Source organism: Coloeus monedula (assembly GCF_965178545.1).
Source record: "Coloeus monedula genome assembly, chromosome: 17".
In the NCBI taxonomy this organism is placed as follows: Eukaryota; Metazoa; Chordata; class Aves; order Passeriformes; family Corvidae; genus Coloeus; species Coloeus monedula.
In genome coordinates, this window is record NC_138797.1 from 10,882,923 (window position 1) to 10,901,208 (window position 18,286).

An 18,286-nucleotide genomic window follows, 5' to 3' on the forward strand; every position below is an offset into this window, starting at 1 on the left:
AGCTCCAGAGCCAGGCGGTCCCAGGAGAGCAGAGCGTGGAGGCCCCACTCCCACATGGAGCAGCAGCTCCCCTCGGGAGGGAACGGAACCACAGCAGCCTTGGGAGACAGGCCAGGTCAGCTGCTTTGGCCACAAGGCTATTTGTCCACTAGACACAGACTGGGACAAACTGGTCCCACAGACCGTATCCTCACTGGAGATGTTGAGCTGGATGGCTCTGCAAGCTACCAGCTACAGCCCTGAGCAAAAAAACGAACTCTAAATTTCTTTCCTCCCATGGGTTTCATCCAGACCCATTATGTACTTGGTTTCAGCATTTTTTTTTTCCTGTTAAAACACCTAAAAAAAAAAAAGTTCTTTGGCACTTGTGCAAGAATGACCCATAGATGTGACACTCTTCTGTCCTTCAGCTGCTTCCTGAGCTCATCCCTAGAGATCCACATACACAGAGTCTGTGTCCACCCTCTGGGCCTCTCCAAACAGGAGGAATGTGCAGAGCCCAATGCTGTTCACAGCAGCCACCAGGTTGAAAACAGAAATCCAGGAGCCAGTGGTCTCGATCAGGTATCCAGCCAGGTACACACAAATGACCCCTGCAGCCAGAGAGAAGAGAAACATGCAAAGGCTCTGGGCTGGATCCTGCCCTCTGCAGGGAGAGGGCTACCCCAGAAAGGATAGCTGCAGGAAAGTACTTTACCTAGGAGGGCTCCACCTGTATTTGCGACCCCTGGAAAGAAAAGAGAAATGGCGTGAAAAGAAATTGTGAAAACTCACAGACATGAGTGGCTTCATCACAGCTCCCACCAACCCCCCATCTGCATGTCGGGCAAAATGTCTTTCTCATCATGGAATCACTGACTGGTTTGAGCAGGGTTGGACTGTAAAGCACATCTCATTCCTTCCTCCTGCCATGGGCAGGGACACCTTCCACTAGCCCTGCTCCAAGCCCCATCCCACCTGACCCTGAACACTTCCCGGGATGGGGCAGCCACAGCTCCTCTGGACAACTGACAGAGACCACTGACACAGCCCCAGCCCATCCCTGGGTGCAGCAGAGCTCCTCACAGATATAAGAAAGGCCCCTTGGTGCTGTTATCTGCCCCCAGCACTGGCAGGTTTATCACAGAAGGAAGCTGAGACTGCACACATAAGAGTAGACACTACCCAGAGCTGCTCCTCCTCAAAACATGACGCTGGTGACCATGTCCCCCCCACAGAAACCCCACAGAATTCTTACCAAACAGCAAGCCAGCACACGAGGGGGCCAGGTCCTGCACATTTACTGAAATGCCACTGGTGAGAAACAGAGGAGGGGAAATAAATGGCTGTTTGAATGGAATGGACTGCTTTCCTGTCATCTACTCAGATTGGTTTGTCAAACACAAGGAAAGGTCCTGCACAAGAAGTAGCACTGGCAGGAGAAAGAAGGAGAACCTGAGAGCGAAGCAGCACAGGTGAGTATCAGAAGGAAAACAATTCAAGTGTTCAGAGGTGCTGCAATGCAATTCCCCTCCTGCTCCATCTCCCTCATACTGGCTGGTCCAAGCCCTTCCCCACGCTAGAGGCTTGCTGGATCATTTCCAACCCACAGGGCACTAAACTCCACCAACCTCACAGAGTCCCAAACACAATGCTCAGGCAAGTGCCAGTTCTTGTTCTCACAGTCAGGATGGAGGCAGCCTCCTCTGAGACCCCAAAATGCCACATGTGCAGGACAGCTGAGGGCCACTGTCCCCATGGCTCTCCTTACCTGTGGTTAAAGGTCTGCAGTCCAACTGAGGCCGAGGCAAACACTATTGCTTTGCAGAAACTGGAGGTCTGGCCCAGGCACAAAGCAAAAATGCTTGAGACACCAGAGCCAATGACCTGGAAAAAAGGAGAAATTAAACACCACAGCACGTTTTCTGTAAGGAAGAAAGCAACTCCTGCCACGAACAAACTGTTCCCTTTTCCAATGGCAAGAGTTAGTGTGCACCAGGTGCTTCTCTTTTTTTTCCCCAATGTCCTTCTGTGTCAGAGGTCTGTCCAGAGGGATGCAGTGCTGCAGAGCAGAGGATACACTGTGTTCTCACCCAGCATTTCTATTTCTGTTCACCCTGTTATTGCTGCTTCCTCAGTATCTAAGGGGTCATTTGGAATGACCAGGGACAGGTTGTGAAGGAGAACCCCTTCAGAGCACTCACTGTGCTCAATGTTACCATTGGTCCACGCTCTGTTCCTCAGCCAGGGTTTTCCTCTGGATTTCCTTTCACATACACCCTGACCACCAGTTAATGTGCAAAGCCAGAAAATCTTTCCTTTTTCCACCTACAACCCCCATAACAAGGTCTAGTCTGCCAAGCAATCAGAGTTTAACTGGTAGCTCAGGTGTCTCTCCCACAACTTCAGCTCTCTTACCTGCATGAACTTACGAATGGTGATGGTTCTGTACCCTGGAAAAAAAAAGGGACACTTGGAGTTAAGCACAGCTCACTTTGTTGTCCAGCCAGGAAACTATAACATAAGTAGATTTCAGATGCCCAGATTTCACCTCCAGGTGGATGTTATGAATGAGATCGATGTGGATGGGATTTGGACACTGGAGAATTTATTCTGCTTTTGTATCAGAACCTCACATTGTCTATTTGCTGGGACTTCTCCCTACCAACAAGCCTACCTGCTCCCACCCAGGTCCTCTTCCCACATCACATAAGAGCTGAGGAAAAGCCATAAAGAGCTCTCACCTTGATTGATTAAATGATCAGACAGAAATCCACTGAACAAGCTTGTCGGAATTGCAACCAGCCAGGGGACTACATTAAACACCCAACCCTGAAAAGAAGTGAAAATCAAGAGAGATTTGTTGTCAGAGCTGAGTTTGTTCACAAATATTCTGGCAGTCTGTGGTACCTGTAGAAAGGAGAAATAATGAAGCACTCAGGACTTGTTGCAGTATCTCTACCGCCTTTGCAAAGCCAGCTCTCAGCTGCAACATGCCCCACTCCAAGCTCTGTAAGGGGGCAGGTGCATCACAGGGCTGTAGCATTTGTAGATTTGTTGTCTTTCCCTCTTCCCCAGCAATGCTGCATCCAGGGGAGAGGCAGAAAACTCTGGGGAAGAGGGATTAAACGTGGCAAAGTTTACTGCTCAACAAGATGACGTGGCAGGGAGCCACAGAGCAGTGGAGGTTTCCTGTGGGGTCCCCAGCAAAGCTGCTGGCAAAATTTCCAGCAGCTTCCAGCTCGTTAGCAGCGTTACTGTGTGAGGCTGAGGGAGCATAGCTGGATTTTCTAATGGCAGGATTAGGTAACATTATGGGTAGCAGCATCCTTTGGCCTATTTTCAATTAAGTGGGCTGCAGCTGTAATCACAGATGATTACTGGTCAGCTGGATTACAGCTGCTCAGGGGCACTTTGGTGCCCAGATCCCACAGGAGCTGAAATCAGTGTGGGCTGGGCTGGATTTCATCTCAGCTGGTTCAACCTACTCATCCATCCATGCATCCATCCCCCCCAGCATCCCCCCTTTGCTCAGAGCCCACCACCCTGTGCAGGCATCTCCCCTTCCTCTCTGGCTTTGGGATGTGTGGGAGGGCAGAATAATCTTGGTTTTGAATAATCCTGTTAAAGCTGCTCCTGGAAATTACACCAGGGTCCCTCTGCACCTTTCCATGCCTTTAAAATCTGGGTCTTGGTCATTTTTGAAAATGTTACCCCACGGGCTTTGTGGGGTGATGCTTCTGCTGTCTGTTAACACCAGCAGGGGCTGCTCAGCACGTCAATCCCAACCTTGTCTTTTCCCACAGCCCATCACCCTGAGCCAAACTCTCCATCACCTTCACTCAGGTGGCCACAGGCAGCTGCCCAGCTCACCTGCAGCAAGGGATTTCGGCCAGCAGGTGACACAGGTTCCCTGCATTAGGGATTATCACCCATCCTTTAGAATCAACCTGCCTCAGCCCCTGTTTTAAACTGCATGAAGCGATTATCAGCTGCAGGAGCACTCTATAGAGCACCTTACATAAGGGCACCACGATATAATGCTTAGCAGATGGTAAATTACTGCTGCACAAGCACATTACTCGAGGTGCACAGATCTTGTCACAACAATATGTTTGCTGGTTTAACACATGATTTTAATATAAATATCAAGTATGCCATAAAGAGCTTTACATGTGTAATATGAAAAGGCATTTGTAAGCAGCTCTGGAAATTGTAAAACCTAACAGAGCCATTGTGGAAAAGACTGCCTGAGTTTCTGAGAACAGGATGCAATACCAGCTCTCAGCCCAGATGAGTATTGCCTGGCTTTCTGAAAAATGGGAGTATCATTCGTGCTGAGCAGAGAGCTTTTGTAGTATTTCTGAAGTACACATTATTAATGGTAATTATAATTTTCACAGGCAGATCTGAGCTGTACAATGTTAGTCCAGTTAAAAACCCCGTAAAAAACTAGGAGTGAATGGTGGTTATTTGCAACAGCATAATGTCATGAGCTTTGTGCTAATTGAAAATCAGAAGAAAAGCAGTCTAAAACCCAAAACAACCTGCTCTTCTCTATATGGAGAGTACCCCAGCTCTGGTACCCTTCAGCGTCCCTAAACAAGCAACTAGAAACCAGCCTCTGCAACCTGGAGAGATCTCCAAAAGCACGTGCAGCGGTGCCACTGCTCCCAGCCCCGCAGGGAAACCACCCAGCTCCTCCTGCCTCCCAGCCTGCCCTCCCCAAATCCCTCTGCCATCATCTTCCTCCCTATCCAGCCCCTTTTGGCAGGTGCCCAGCAGTGCCTCTGCTTCGGAGCCAACCCACCTTCGAGCCGGGAAAAGTTTCCTTAAAGAAAGTTGGCAGCCAGGAGAGGAGAGTGAAGAACGTGCTGGCCGTGGAGAGCTGAGCGATGATGACAGCCCTGAAAACAAACAGCGGAGAGGAAACCATCAGCAGTGCCAGGTCACGCTGGGGGGCAACCGGGGGCACTCGCTATTCCAGCTCCTAACAGAAACCCCTCGAAGCACTGCAATCGCTTCCTGGGATTTTCGTCATGGATAACTTCTCCTTTTGGCTTCCTGAGATTTTTGTCACAGATAACCACTCCTTTCAGCTTTCTCCCTGCAGCTGGTTCCTTCGATGCCCCGTCGCACAGCCCTGGGGCCAGGCGAGGTTAATTGAAGCGCTAATTATGCCACTGCATTTCCCACCGGTCCCTTCCAGCCCTGCAAGAGCCCTCCTGCTCCGAGAGGTTTTGTTTAGGGTTTTCTAGGGATTTGTTAGTAGCTCCATTGTTATTCAAGGCAGGAATGGGTTTGCTGCCCTGCAGCCCCATCCTCCTCCTCCCCGCCTTAAAACAGCCCTTGGGAACACGCTTGGATGAGCTTCAGTACCCACTGCAGCATCCCAAAGGAAAAATGGCCATTAAAAAGATGTTTGCCAGCAATGAGAACACAGCCTGTGCCACCCAGTGCCCCTGAGCAGCACTTCTTAGGATCCCATTACAATCAGCATTTCTAACAAGATCCGTGGAAAATATCACTCCGGAGGAGCACAGGACTCATCCAGGAGGAACAGCCTGTGAGGGAGAAAGATTTGCCAGTAACATTTGAGTCCTCTGGATAGAACATAAACCACCTTTGCCAAGCTCACCTTTTCAGTTCTTTATTTATACAGAAGGAATTAGAAAACTGGTTCTGCTTCTCAAATATATAAATAAGTGGACAAAAACCACAGGGGCAGAAGAAACAAGCCCAGAGAGGAGAAAAGGGAGGATGCTCCCAGCCTGGCCAATGCATGCAGCTGCCTACCAGATCGGTGCCTTCCTAAACAGCTGCTTCCAGGGAACTTTGGTCTGCTTGGATATCGAGAGGCCTCTCGTTAAATAGTCTATGGGGATGATGAGTTCTGCAGGGAAGAAAACATCCAAAGGAAAGCTCTGGTCAGTAATTGTCTGTGCAGCTGGAGGCAGCCCTGGGATACTGCTGTACAACCACTTTTAAACTCCTCCTAACCCTTGGTTTTTTTGCTCTACCAGCATTGAAAGCTCATGAAAACACCTTGTTACACTGACCAAAATTTTTCCACACCCCTCCCCATCCAGCCACCTTCACCTGTGTGTTGTATCTCTTTTGTAATTAAAGAAAAGTCCCTTGGCAGGGACCAGGTTTGGATTCTGTCCAGCACCAGGCACACACCCAGCTCCCAGTGAGCTGCGCTCCTACATACCACACTCACCCTAATAATGCTGTAGCCAGGTGTAATGGTTTGTCCATATGTGGAATTACTCCTAGGCAGATATTTGGGAAGAGATATTGTGGATTAACTGGTTTTTAAAAGCTCTATGTGTAGATGCTCTTAGTTTGGGGTAAGTATCTTGCCCTGCTTTAGCTTAATCCACTTTGAAGATCATGCTCTATTTTGTGTTTTCACTGGTGCTTAAAGACTACTGAGGAGCCACATCAGGGCTCTCAGCAATGATATAATCCAGGATGGGACTTGAAATACGAAATCAGCATTGCAAGAGCTCAAATCCTCATGTTTGGGTTGGGGATCTTGGGTGAGACACAGTGTGTATTATAGAACACATGTGAGCAAAAGGCCTTTGCGTAAAATCAGGCATGATCTTGGAAACACACAGAATTTGCAGAAAATAATGAAAATAATGGAGAGGGATCATTTAGTTCCCAAATCCTTGGGAGCACTGTCAGCCCCAGGGATGCAGCTGGACTCACCTTTCTCACTCAGGAGGTATTTGCAGGTGCAATAAACCCAGAGCAAAGTGAGCAAACCAGAGAAATAGAAAACACTTTCCCAGCCGTACCAGTCCAGGAGGAGAGATCCTGCACCACCAATCACCAGCGTTCTGCAAGGGAAACCACTTGGATTTACTGCCCTGGCTGAGAGCTCAGACTGAGTACATCGATGGGAGACTCCCTGGGGTCAACGCTGCTGTCACTGAACCACAAAATCCTAAAATAGTTTGGGTTAGAAGGGTCCTTAAAGCTCATCTTGTTCCACCCCCTGCCATGGGCAGGGACACCTTCCACTGTCCCAGGTTGCTCCAAGCCCTGTCTGACCTGGCCTTGGACACTTCCAGGGATCCAGGGGCAGCCACAGCTTCTCTGGGCAACCTCAGGGCCTCAGCACCCTCACAGGAGAGAATTTCTCTGTCACTGCATGTGTGGGTGCTGCCACCAGTCCCACCATGGCTCTGCAGCCTGTCCTGTTCCCTGAGTGGCATCTCGGGCCAGATCCTCACTGGCAGCAGAAATCCCAAAGGGACCTCACCCTCTCCTGCCCCACACTGAAAAATGGTCATTGAGGAAAGAAAAGGAGGTTTCTGGTGTGCAGTATCTCAGAGAATGTGTAAAGCAGCAAAAGAAATGAGCACACTGGAAAATGAAGTGATTCAACACAGTAATATTTCTATTTGTCTTTTAAGCGACCCTTCCATTTAGAAAGGAAATTCTGATGGAGATCAGCAGAGATGGAGAAGTTCTATTCTTCCCATCTATCAGAGAGCGCAGGTGACCAGTGTCAGGCTGACCCTTGCTCTTCCTACTGATTTGGGCTGTTTCCCATAGTAATTAAATGTTGCAAACAGTCTTCAAAGTCTGGTTTGAAAAGAAAGAGAAAACTACATAAATCTGTGACAGGCAGGACAGCAACTGCCTGAGGCTTCCTCAGCTGCAGGTGGAGTCCTTGAGGACCCATGAATCCACATGTACTTTGGGCTGTGAGTTTTGCCTCCAACTATTTAACGGCATTTCATCACACACGATGTCCAGAGACTGTCACTCACTGCTTACAGGCCTTTGAACTCACCCAAACTGGGATCCAGTCCCCACTGTGCTGTAGGTGAAGGCTCGCTCGCTCTCCCGGACCCTCTGGGACAGCAGGCTGGCCAGAGATGGGAAGTACACTCCTGAGAGAAACAGGAGCAAGGCAGGGAGCAGTAAGGCAAACCAAAATCAAATTTAAAAGATCCAGAGTGAGCTAAACACTGAGACAAAGCAGCAAAACCTTTGGTGAATTCACAACAGGAATATAAAATAAACCAAGTGGATCCATCGCCATCAAAGGCTTGTTGGCGCCTTCTCTGTAACCCGGTTTCATCATCACTGCTACTGTAAATCCATCAGTGCCAATGCACACTTCCCAGTGCTGCAGCTCAGCAAGAGGGAAGGAAAATCACCCGAAATTATCCAAAAACTTTGGCAAGGGCAAATTTTCTCTGACTGCTTTAAAGTTTAAAAATGTGGAAAACCAAACACGACCAGAGATGATTTCTGAAGCCAGCAGCCCCTGTCTGGCAAAGAGATTTCTACAGGGCAATGACTTGTCAGTGACTTTCTCTAGAAATGTCACTGTGTTTTCCCATGGAAGTTCTGGATGTGGAGGCAGTTTTGAGGCAGAGAATTGCTTGGACACCCATGGGAACAGTTCATACCCTGCAAACCACAGGATTTGCATCTGAATGTGCTGCACATGAGCCTCTGTGCAAGGAAGCCCCTGAACAGGCAGACACACACACACTCAGGATGGGGGTCTCACCTTGCAGCAGCCCCATGAGGAACCTGGAGGAGGTCATAAAAACCAGATGGGCTGAAGTGATGTGGGTGAGCAGCGGGGTGAGGACTGTGAGGAACCCCCAGGCTGATGCTGAAAGCAGGAGGACTTTCTCACCTCCTATTCTGGAAGACAGAAAACATATTATCAAAGACAGGAGGGCAAAAGGGCAAAGTCCTCCAGTCAAGACTCAAGTGCCCTTCCCAGTTTAGCCTGTTTTTAAGAGCAACCTTTCTGTCAAACCTGTTCTTCTCTCGGCCCTTGGGGAGCAGCTCTGACCTCCTCCCTTCCCACCTCCTGCCAGCACTGCCCATCCAACCCCAGTGATCTCAGAGCTCTCACAGCACTGAGCTACTCATGTCTTGATGGTGGTGGAGGGGAAGCCCAACTGCTGCCACCATTCTGCTTCTTTTAACCAGTGATGGTGTTTTCCATTTGCTCTTTCGCATCAGCTCTGCCTTTTACCATTGAGGTTTTTCCGGGTGTTTTCTTGCAAACTATTAAGGACCCTGATTAAACAGCACAGTGCACTGCACGGATCGTGCTCCACTTCCAGGCATGTGCTCCTCACAAAAGATTTCATAGAAAAGCTCTCTCACCAAGAATTGGCTGGGGAAAGGGACTCAAGCAGGTAATGATTCAGATCTTCCCTTACAGCCAGCTGGGGAAATTGTTTGGTTTTTAATTCATGTGATACAATGGAGACACTTGGCTTTTCTAAACATGATGGAAACCGCGTATGGGGACTTGCTTGAGAAAAGACTGCAAGAGAATATAGGGCAGAAACACTGGAAGTGCTGAACAAAGATCATCTAGGCAGATAAAATCAAAAAGGCTGTATTCACAGAATCCTAGAATCACTTCCAGGGATGAGACATCCACAGCTTCTATCTGGTCAGTCTAAACCACCCACATCCCTTCTCAGCCAGAGCGTCTCCCCACGCACACACTTCACCCTCCACCTCATCACTGTGAAACCTGGCACTGCCACTGCTCATACTGGAGCTGAGGGGTCAAAACCAAGCTAAGTGTCATTAAAAAAAGAAAACATGAGAGTAAATTCCAGTACTGATCACTGATGTGTCCTCCAATAATCTGTGTCAAGCAGTAGCCCCAGAAGAAGCTGCTGAGCACGACGCCGGACTGCTTCTTGTCCCAGTTGAAGTAGGAGCTGAGGGCGACAGCGCAGATGGGCACGGTGACACGGGCACAGTACAGCAGGCACGTCCCCAGCAGCAGCATCACCGTCCACACACGGGACTCGGGCCTGCAGGGATGGAGAGGAAGGTGGGGAAAGGGCAGAGGGGGGATGCTGCGCCCGGTGGGTCCGTGCACAGTGAGGATTTAGGGGTCGGGTTTGCTTTGCAAGCCGAGCCTGTCTTGATAAAATGAAGGTCAGCACAACTCCCCTACTGACCCCAGCAAATGTCTGTCCATAGGTTGCAAGGTGGAACGGGCTGCTTGGACATCGCTGGCTGTGGATGGATGGAAAGGCAGGAAGGAAAGGTTTGTTTGTTTTTCTTCCCCCAAACAAGAAACTGTTCTTTAAAAGATAACAAAGGAAAGGTTAGGGCATGAGGTTGGAAGCACCTGCATGAGACACACCTCTTGGTGGCAAACATTAGTTATTTGGCATTCCTACCCATTCCCCAGGGAAGGTGATCTGTGTGATACCCTTCCTAAATAGGAGGGATATGCAGGAATTCTTTAGCGAGACAAGACATGATGGGGATGAAGAGCTCAGAGAGAGGAGCAAAATGATTAAGCCTGGACAGACAAGAAGTTTTAGATAATAAGAGTCAAAATATGTTAACAGAATATATATTTGTGGTGCATGAATTCTCAGCCTCAAGAAAAGGGCACCTACAGGCTGGAAGTACATGAGAAGCAATTTTCTCATCTCTGAGTCAGTGATGTGCTTCTGGAGCAAACAAACACATTTTGCTGCAAATATCAGGCCCAGGTGTAGGTAAATGCCTCTGCCTTCCCTCAGCCATACCACTTTGGGTCCCCCCTTTGCCAATGGAATTACAGAGTTAAAAGCTGAGTAAGAACACCCACTATGGGTACTATTTGTATTTGATGATTTCTATGCCCAGAGGCCACAGCACAAAGCACTGAGCAAACAGACTCTCTGCTACAGAGGAATTCACTGTACCAGGGTGGTAACCTCTGGGCTTTCCACCCTGCTAAACACACCCACTCTCCATGTGGGAAACAACCCGGGTCACCTTTTATATCAAATAGAGCATTGATTTCTCTATGCTGGAATGATGATAAATGTGGGTTAATCCCACACAGCACAAACCCATTTATAGAGGTGTAAATGGGCCGTCACGGGGCAGGTGAAGGAACAATGAAAAGCAGAACACGGTGGGCAGGTGAACCTGCTGGAGGTGGATTTATTGCTGTTTCCTGACAAGGCAGATAAGCAGCTCAGTGCTAACCTCTGGCAGGAGGAACTGGAAGTGTTTCAGTTGGTGTTTAGAAGGTTGGAACTTTTGTTACTGTGCACACGCATGAGTGCACAAAATAACACAGAAACTGGCAAACCTCACGTATCTTTGCTGGAGGAATGAGTAAGCAGGGGTTGACGTGCCTCAGTCATTTGAACAGGCTGGGAAACACTCTCAGGAGTCCCTCCTGGGCTTACCCTGACAGGAAGTTATCTTCAATCATATCTCTACTTGCTGCAAAACCAAAGGTGGGCTGGTTAGTAATCACCAGCCCCAGCTGGCTCCAGGAACACTGGAGTGGCTCCACTGACTCCAGCTTGCTACAGAAAAGCACAGGGAAACCAAAGGCTCCTGGACACTGCACATCTGGGTCACAGAAACCCCAGCAGGACAATATGGACAGGAGGTTCTGGGTATAAATCCCCCACCAAAGGCAGAGGGCAGGTGGGGATAACAGGCCACGGAAAACCTTACGGAGAGCCCTTAGGGATGGGATACTTCTAGGTACAACTCCTGCCTGCCCTGCCCAAATGGGCTGCTGCCAGTCCGGGCCATAATCTCTGTTATCTCCAACAGCGAAGCACTGATAAATTTGAGCTATTGAACCTGCAACAATCGAGGTGACAGAGTAAAGCACAGCAGCTAGTGATGTGTGGAGGTATTTTCTATTATTTAGCCATTGAGATAGTTTCCTAAATTGTGCTTTTCCCCTGCAGCAAAGGGAGACCTTTATGAGCTTTCACTGGAGTGGGACTGAGCTCTGTCTCTCCAGTCATTCTGGTGTGTTCAGAATAACCTGCAGTTATCCTGGTGAGCACAGCAGCATTTTAATACCAGATCAACAGTTCTTCCTTTTTCCTAAACCTTGTATGGCTCCTCAAGGTGTAAGAGGAAGAGATAAAGACCTAAGCATCTCAAGGAGTCTTTACTCTGTTTCTCTTGAGAAGCCTCCTCTCCAGCTGATGTTCTGACAAAACTCCAGGGAACATTTTTCTCTTGACTTTTATTTTTATTCCAAAGCACTGTATAAATCTCTGGGTATATGACACACTCTCAACGTTCTCTTTGACATCTACGCCTCCCTTTGACTGCTACATTCTATATTCTCTTCCTATGTGTTTAATTGTATCAGTAGGGATTATGCTCACGGCAAGGGGAGAATGTAATGATGGCTTCAGACTACCAGTTCCTCCATAGGCAGCACATCCAGCTAGGAAAATCCAAGCAAAGAATAGGAGTGCCAAATGTAATCAGTAGCTGCTCACACCCACCTGGAACCACGGCAGGAATGATTTCCCTGCAAGGACAATGATGTGCTTGCATCACAGGAAAGAGCTTTGTAAATGCATTTTGTCCTAATTATAGTTATCACAGAGGCCACAGATGACTCAACGTTCTGCTCAGTGCAAAACAACAACAGCAGAGGTTACACAGGAGGAACCTGGACTAGCACAAAGACAGGAATTAAAACTCTCTTTCCAAAACTAAGGAATAATGACAAATCAAACAAAAGTTTTCGTGGGTGACATCAGCCATCCAAGAAGTAGAACTTCACCAGTGTTAATAAATTAAATCTAATGAGTCCCCTGCTGAGGGAGGGAGGGAGAGGGAAGCTGTGCTGCAGATAACCAGCCTAAATCAGAGCACAGGAAATCACAGACATTGCTGTCACTGGTGCCACCACACCTGATTCACCAGCCAGACCAAGCATCTCCCACCAAGCATCCCTGTGCCAGTCCAGGCCAAGCCCTGGCTATATGTGACAGACACTGCTGTGAGAGGGACCAGCCCTCCACACCATTGGCAGGGGAATCACTGGAGCTTGTCTGGAGCCACCTAATTTGTTTAATTTGGTGCTGTGTGATGGGAGTGGCTCCTCAGTGCCCAGACTGTGCCCTCCTGACCTGCCATCCCCTTCTCTTCACAAGAGACAGGCACTGCAGGTGCATCCCCTCCTGCATGTCACCGACACCCTCTTCACCGAGCAAAGCAGCCATGCAGCTAGAAACACTTCCTATTTCACAAACGTCCAACCACCACCCAGACTATAATTAGCCCAAGCCCTAATGACTCTTCCTGGGTGGTTTTTTGAGCAGTCCTGTCTGATGTCCCCTGGTTCTCCTCCTCCAAACACAGCCTTGGGCACTGGGTGGAAATGGCTTTGCTTGGAAGCATCCCTTGATTTCCCTGAGACCCAGCTCCCACCAAATGGATCTGCACTCAGGGCACAGTGGTTAGGATGGATTTTTAAAGATGCCTGAGATCCCCAAAGGGGCAAAACCAAGCTGAGCTGTCTGGCAGTGGAAGCAGAGCCAGCAGCACAGGGTATCTTTATTTGCAGTGTGTTTTCCTGCTGGAGGAATTTCTCCAGTAGATGCCACAGAGCAAATATTTATTCAACTTTATTTCTCTTGACTCGCCTCCCTCCTTTCCCCCAGTCTGCAGGGCTTTGGCAGACACTGCAGGTCACTGTTGAGATGGACTCTCTGGAGTTCAGGCTGTCAATTATGCCCCAGTTTAGTCCCCTCCAAGGCACGAGTCTGGGCCGCCAGGTATTTTCAGGTGGTAAGAGAGCTGTGTTAGACAGCAAGACTACGAACAGCCTGTCCCAGCAACAGCTCTTGGCCAGAAGCCATCTGCAATATCTGTGGGTGTTTTCCATAACTGGAAGAAGAACTGGGAGCTGCAGCTCCTGATCTGCACAGGATGGGCACAGGTACCAGCAGCAGAGCACAACGCCCACCTCCCGGGGAAGGCATCGCTACCTCAGTTCCCCTCTCTAAAAAGAGATTAGAAATAGTTCTGTGGGAGATGCACGGAGAGCACAATCAGTGCAGTCACCCCCAGTGCCCTCAGCCCTCTCGCTCATCCCAGCCACCAGCACTGGACACTCCCCAGACCCTACAAGAACCCGAGGGCAGGAGGGGATGAGCCCACATGGTGGTACCGAGCTCCCAGCCACGCCACCAGCTCCAAGCCCAGGACACCCAGCAGCCCAAGCATGAGGGCACCTCCCAGGGAAATGTCCCCAGCACAGGCAGCTGGTGCCTGTGGTCCCCCTGTGCCTGGTGGCCTGTCAACCACCGTATGTCAACACTTCCCTCCTCATCACCCATTTCCAGTCCCATGGAATCATTGCCCTTCAAAAACCTCTTTTCCAGCTTACCTGCCTATAGCTTTAATTTACAGCAACCTCCACCACAAGCAGGACTGACTGACGTGGCACCAACACAGCAGCCGTGCAGACACTCCTGTGCCAGGAGATAATACCCAGGTTGTTACTTTCAACCCTGTTTGACAGTCCTTTCACTTCTCACTCTTTGTTTCTCTCAATAATTTCTCCTTCAAAACCTAATGTGCTTGTCAGGAGAGAGGCTTGGAGTAATTTCCCCCCCCTCAAGCTGATTTTGTCATGCTGCCGACCAGCTCCAAGCTAATGATTTGTCGCTGTCAAAAGTAGCTTTGGGGTTTAGAGGAGGGTTGTTGGATTTTTTTTCCCAATCCAGTTAACAGCCAACAAGAGCAGCACAGAGGACACAGGGCTTTTTTTCCTGGGAAAGCTGCTGGCTTCCTGTCCGCCTCCTGTGCTCAAGCTCCCTCCACGGAGCTGCAGATGGCAACAAAGTGGTGTTCAGCAAGCGAGCTCTGGGTTTATTCCCTCTCTTCATTTCTTGCTTTCGGCAAAAGCAAAGATGAAATTAGATTTCAGCAGCTCATATGAGCTGGAAGTTGTTGAGTCCAGGTGGAGGTGGTGAGAAAACATAATAATAAAGCAGAGACATGCTTTGCACACTGATCTGAGGGCATACATGGATCAGCCAGGAATGAAATGTGTGCCCTGCTTACATTTTCCACGTGAAAAAAGTTCTCAGCAAGGTCATGATGAAAACCAGGGTGAGGAACTTGTAAAACAAAAATCCCAACCACCAAAAAAAAAAACCCACCCAACTAAAGCTGCAACATCATGTTGACAAAAGACAAGGGCACAGAACTCAGAAAAAACAACCGACTGTTGTCTCTGGGCAAAGATCAGGTGACTGGAGACTAGACTGTGGCCAGAACTCCTTTTATCTCTGGAGCTTAAAGAAACTGCTATAGTCACCCCTTGTCTTCAGGTGTAGCCAGAGGCTGGGAGATGAAGAGTGGCTTCAGGAGACATTTGCTTCCCAGGACACAGCGACTTCTTCATGTTGCATTTCTCTCCTGGAGGCACCATCCAAAATGTGAGCCACACACCCACTGCTGGATCTGCTGGTGGCTTTGTGTGCAACCTTCACCATCGGATTTCTCTTTTCACTGCTTTGGTCTTCCCTCAGTTAAACCAGAGATACTCGAACGCATCTGCTGCCTGAGTGGTCCTGCTTTGGCATGTTAGGATCAACATAAGAAATGCTCTTTAACTGTCCAGATGTGCTACATAAGCACGAGGGCTTTTTCAAGCCCCAAACAGAAATCCCCAAGTGCTGTTCTTGGAAGAGATATGTGATAATGGAGCCATTGCAAACCTGCAGAAAAGTTTGGGAAAGGCAGGCAGGATAAAACACAAGGCAAGAACAGTGGAAGAGGAAGGAAAAGCCAGTTGAAAAAAGGGAGGACAAAAGAAGAAGCAGCGTGAACAAAGACAGAAAAATAAACCTGCCAAGATAACTGTTTATCTCTCCTTGCACTGACAGATCTTGGAAGGCTGCCTGGCATGTCTTTTGTTGGAGCATGAAAGGAGAACCCATGTCACTTCCCCCACTTGATAACACCTTGCCTCCATGGCAATAATTCGCTACTTGGAAACTATGAAAGTTATTTATTTGCATACGCTGTTCACAAACTGTCCACCAAATTTAGTTCAAACCACCCAATGAGGTACTTTATAAAACTTGACCAACCTGCTCATATGTTCTGGTGGCTCATTCCCCCTTTCTGCTCCCCCTTAATCACCCTCCACCTGCCCAGTTTACTTTAGGCCATAAAACCTCCATAAAACCTCCCCAAACAAGGGCTGTGACCACTTGTGTGTCTGCACTAAACAGTAGGGACACGAACTCAGCTTCTGTGAACGACAGCAATATAGATAATGATCTGATGGGCCTTAGGGTTATCCTGCCCCTCCTTCCCACTAACAGGATTCTCTCAATTATTAGCACCACTTAGCACGGTCGGAACCACTTAAAATGTCTGCCTCGATCAACAGGCTGTCTTCATCCCTTCTGTTTTGGAAAGTGTTATCTACATTTTGCATTTTTCGAAGAGATTTGGGAAACAGGAGGGCTTGCTCTGGTCAAATGTTTTTTTGTTTGTTGTTGGTTATTTTTTTCTACAGGAAAAGCATATAAATTAAAGTTTTGCTTCATGAAAATCTGGTGTGGGGTCCCACCACTCCCAGTTCACAAAGACTTAGGGAAAAGTTAGCAAGGGGGAGACAGAGAGAAGGAATTTTCCTAAGTGCTTGAGGGGGAAAGAATTTTCAAATGTTAAGAGCCTCTGTGCCAAAGGTTTTCTTTGAGATCCACCCCCTTACTCTTCAGGTGAGCGTGGATTTGATGAGACTTCCCAATCTGACTACAGGAAAAGCCTCTCTCGGGACGGCAGTTTAAAGCTCGCTATCAGCCTGCTGTCACTGCAGAAAGCAATTGATAAACACCAACTCATCCAGCGGCTGATTGCTGCTGGAAGGGGGGGCAATCCCTGCCCTTGGCCTCATGTTCCTGTGCATTGGCACGGGTGCCACCTGTCCTGTGGCTGTCCCTCTGCTCTCCTGCCAGGGCGAGTTCACCACGGTGTGACCCCAAGGCAAGGGGGAAAGGGGAGACCCGGGGCTGGCCATCACAGCTGACATCAGTCAGCTGAAACCGAGCCAAATTTCTAAAGCACAGGAGTCCAGGGGCTCCCAGCTTGGAAAAGCCTGACCATGACTTCCAGCTGCCCCAATGGTACTTTGGAATCACCATCTTATCCCACCTTAGCTGGGAGAAGGGGCTGATCCTGAGGTCTTGGTGCTGAATGACTTCCCCAGGGTGGCAGAGAGGAGAAGCGCTGCCCCAGGTGTCCTAGTCTGCTCCAGACACTGGATCACCCTGCATTCGCCTGTATTTTAAGTATTTTAATGACTTTACATCAAGAGCAGTTCATGCTGTCTAGCTGCTGCCCAGCTCCTATTCCAGACTTTATCTTAATGAATGACTATCGCCAGTACAAACATCCCCGCTGGAACACTCCGATAAGAACCTCATAACGGTTTGGTGTTTAATTCACTGATTGCAGGCCAGAAATAGCTCAAATAGATGTTTTTTCCTCCCCGGTTTTTCACAGTAATTCCTTATCTTCCCCCTTCCTTCTACCGTCTCTGCTGGAGTCCGGAGGGGTGAGACAGCGGGAACCGCCCGGGGTGGTGGGACCGTGTCCCTCCCGGAGGGCAGCGCCGGGGACAGGGATAGGAGGGTCTCGGCCCGACGGGGAGCACCAGGCACCTCCGAAATCGCCTCTCCGGGAGCGGTGCGGGGGCCGCCCGACCCCCTCCAGCCCGGAGCCGCATCCTTCCCAGGAGCTGCGGGAGGAGGGGGCGGCGGGGCCCGAGGATGCGAGGGGTGCCGGGGCCGGGAGGGCACCGACCGGGGGCATGCGGGGAGTGCCGGCAGAGCGCCGCAAGCAGCGGAGCGGCTTTCCCGGGAGCGGGTCCAGCCTTACCTGGACCAGTACGGCTCGGCGCCGCCATCCCGCCTCATGCCGTCGCGGGAGCCGCTGCCCAGGGGCACATTCCTGCCGCCGCCCCCCGCGGCCATGCGGGCAGCGCCTTCCGCCTCCCCGGCTCACATCGCGGCGGCCGCCGGCTCCCTCCCCCGCCGGGCCGCGGCCACGTGTCAGCGCCTCCCGCCGCCCCCGCCCGCCGTGCCGGGAAGTCCCGCCCGGCCCGGTGCCGGTCCCGGTCTGGGTCCCCGGGCAGCCTCGAACCCGCGGAGCCGGAGGGCTCGGGCGGGGCAGGTGCCGGCCCGCGGCGGGGGCGTTCGGCCCCTCCAGCCCCGGAGAACCGCGGGGTTCTGCTCGTTCCCTCTCCTCCGGTAATTGCTGACACCCCCGTCGGCCCCAGCGAGGACAGGGAAGGAGGGGACGCCCGGGTAGGGAATCGCGCCCTGCTCCCGCAGCTCTCACAGGTTTGCCGGCAGAAAAGTCTCTGCCTCTTTTTTAAGGATTAGAAGCGAGCATGACATTCCCTTCTGAAGACAAAATAAATAGGGATAAGTGTTGTTACAGCTTGATTTAAGTCTGTTGGATAGAGGTGCTGCCTTGTAAGCATCTGAAAGAG

At 50.0% G+C, this 18,286-nt stretch overlaps 1 protein-coding gene across 1 annotated transcript; it reads right to left on the reverse strand.

The window, feature by feature from the left end:
• Positions 1-429: 429 nt before the first annotated feature.
• On the reverse strand, positions 430-17,765 carry SLC17A9 (solute carrier family 17 member 9; the record flags this gene model as incomplete). Its single annotated transcript, XM_082293048.1, has 13 exons — positions 430-593; positions 698-727; positions 1,238-1,293; positions 1,751-1,866; positions 2,398-2,432; positions 2,724-2,811; positions 4,790-4,886; positions 5,776-5,872; positions 6,700-6,830; positions 7,793-7,892; positions 8,522-8,661; positions 9,606-9,803; positions 17,671-17,765. The coding sequence occupies 13 exons, from the start codon at positions 17,763-17,765 to the stop codon at positions 430-432; spliced, it is 1,347 nt and encodes a 448-aa protein (XP_082149174.1).
• Positions 17,766-18,286: the final 521 nt, after the last annotated feature.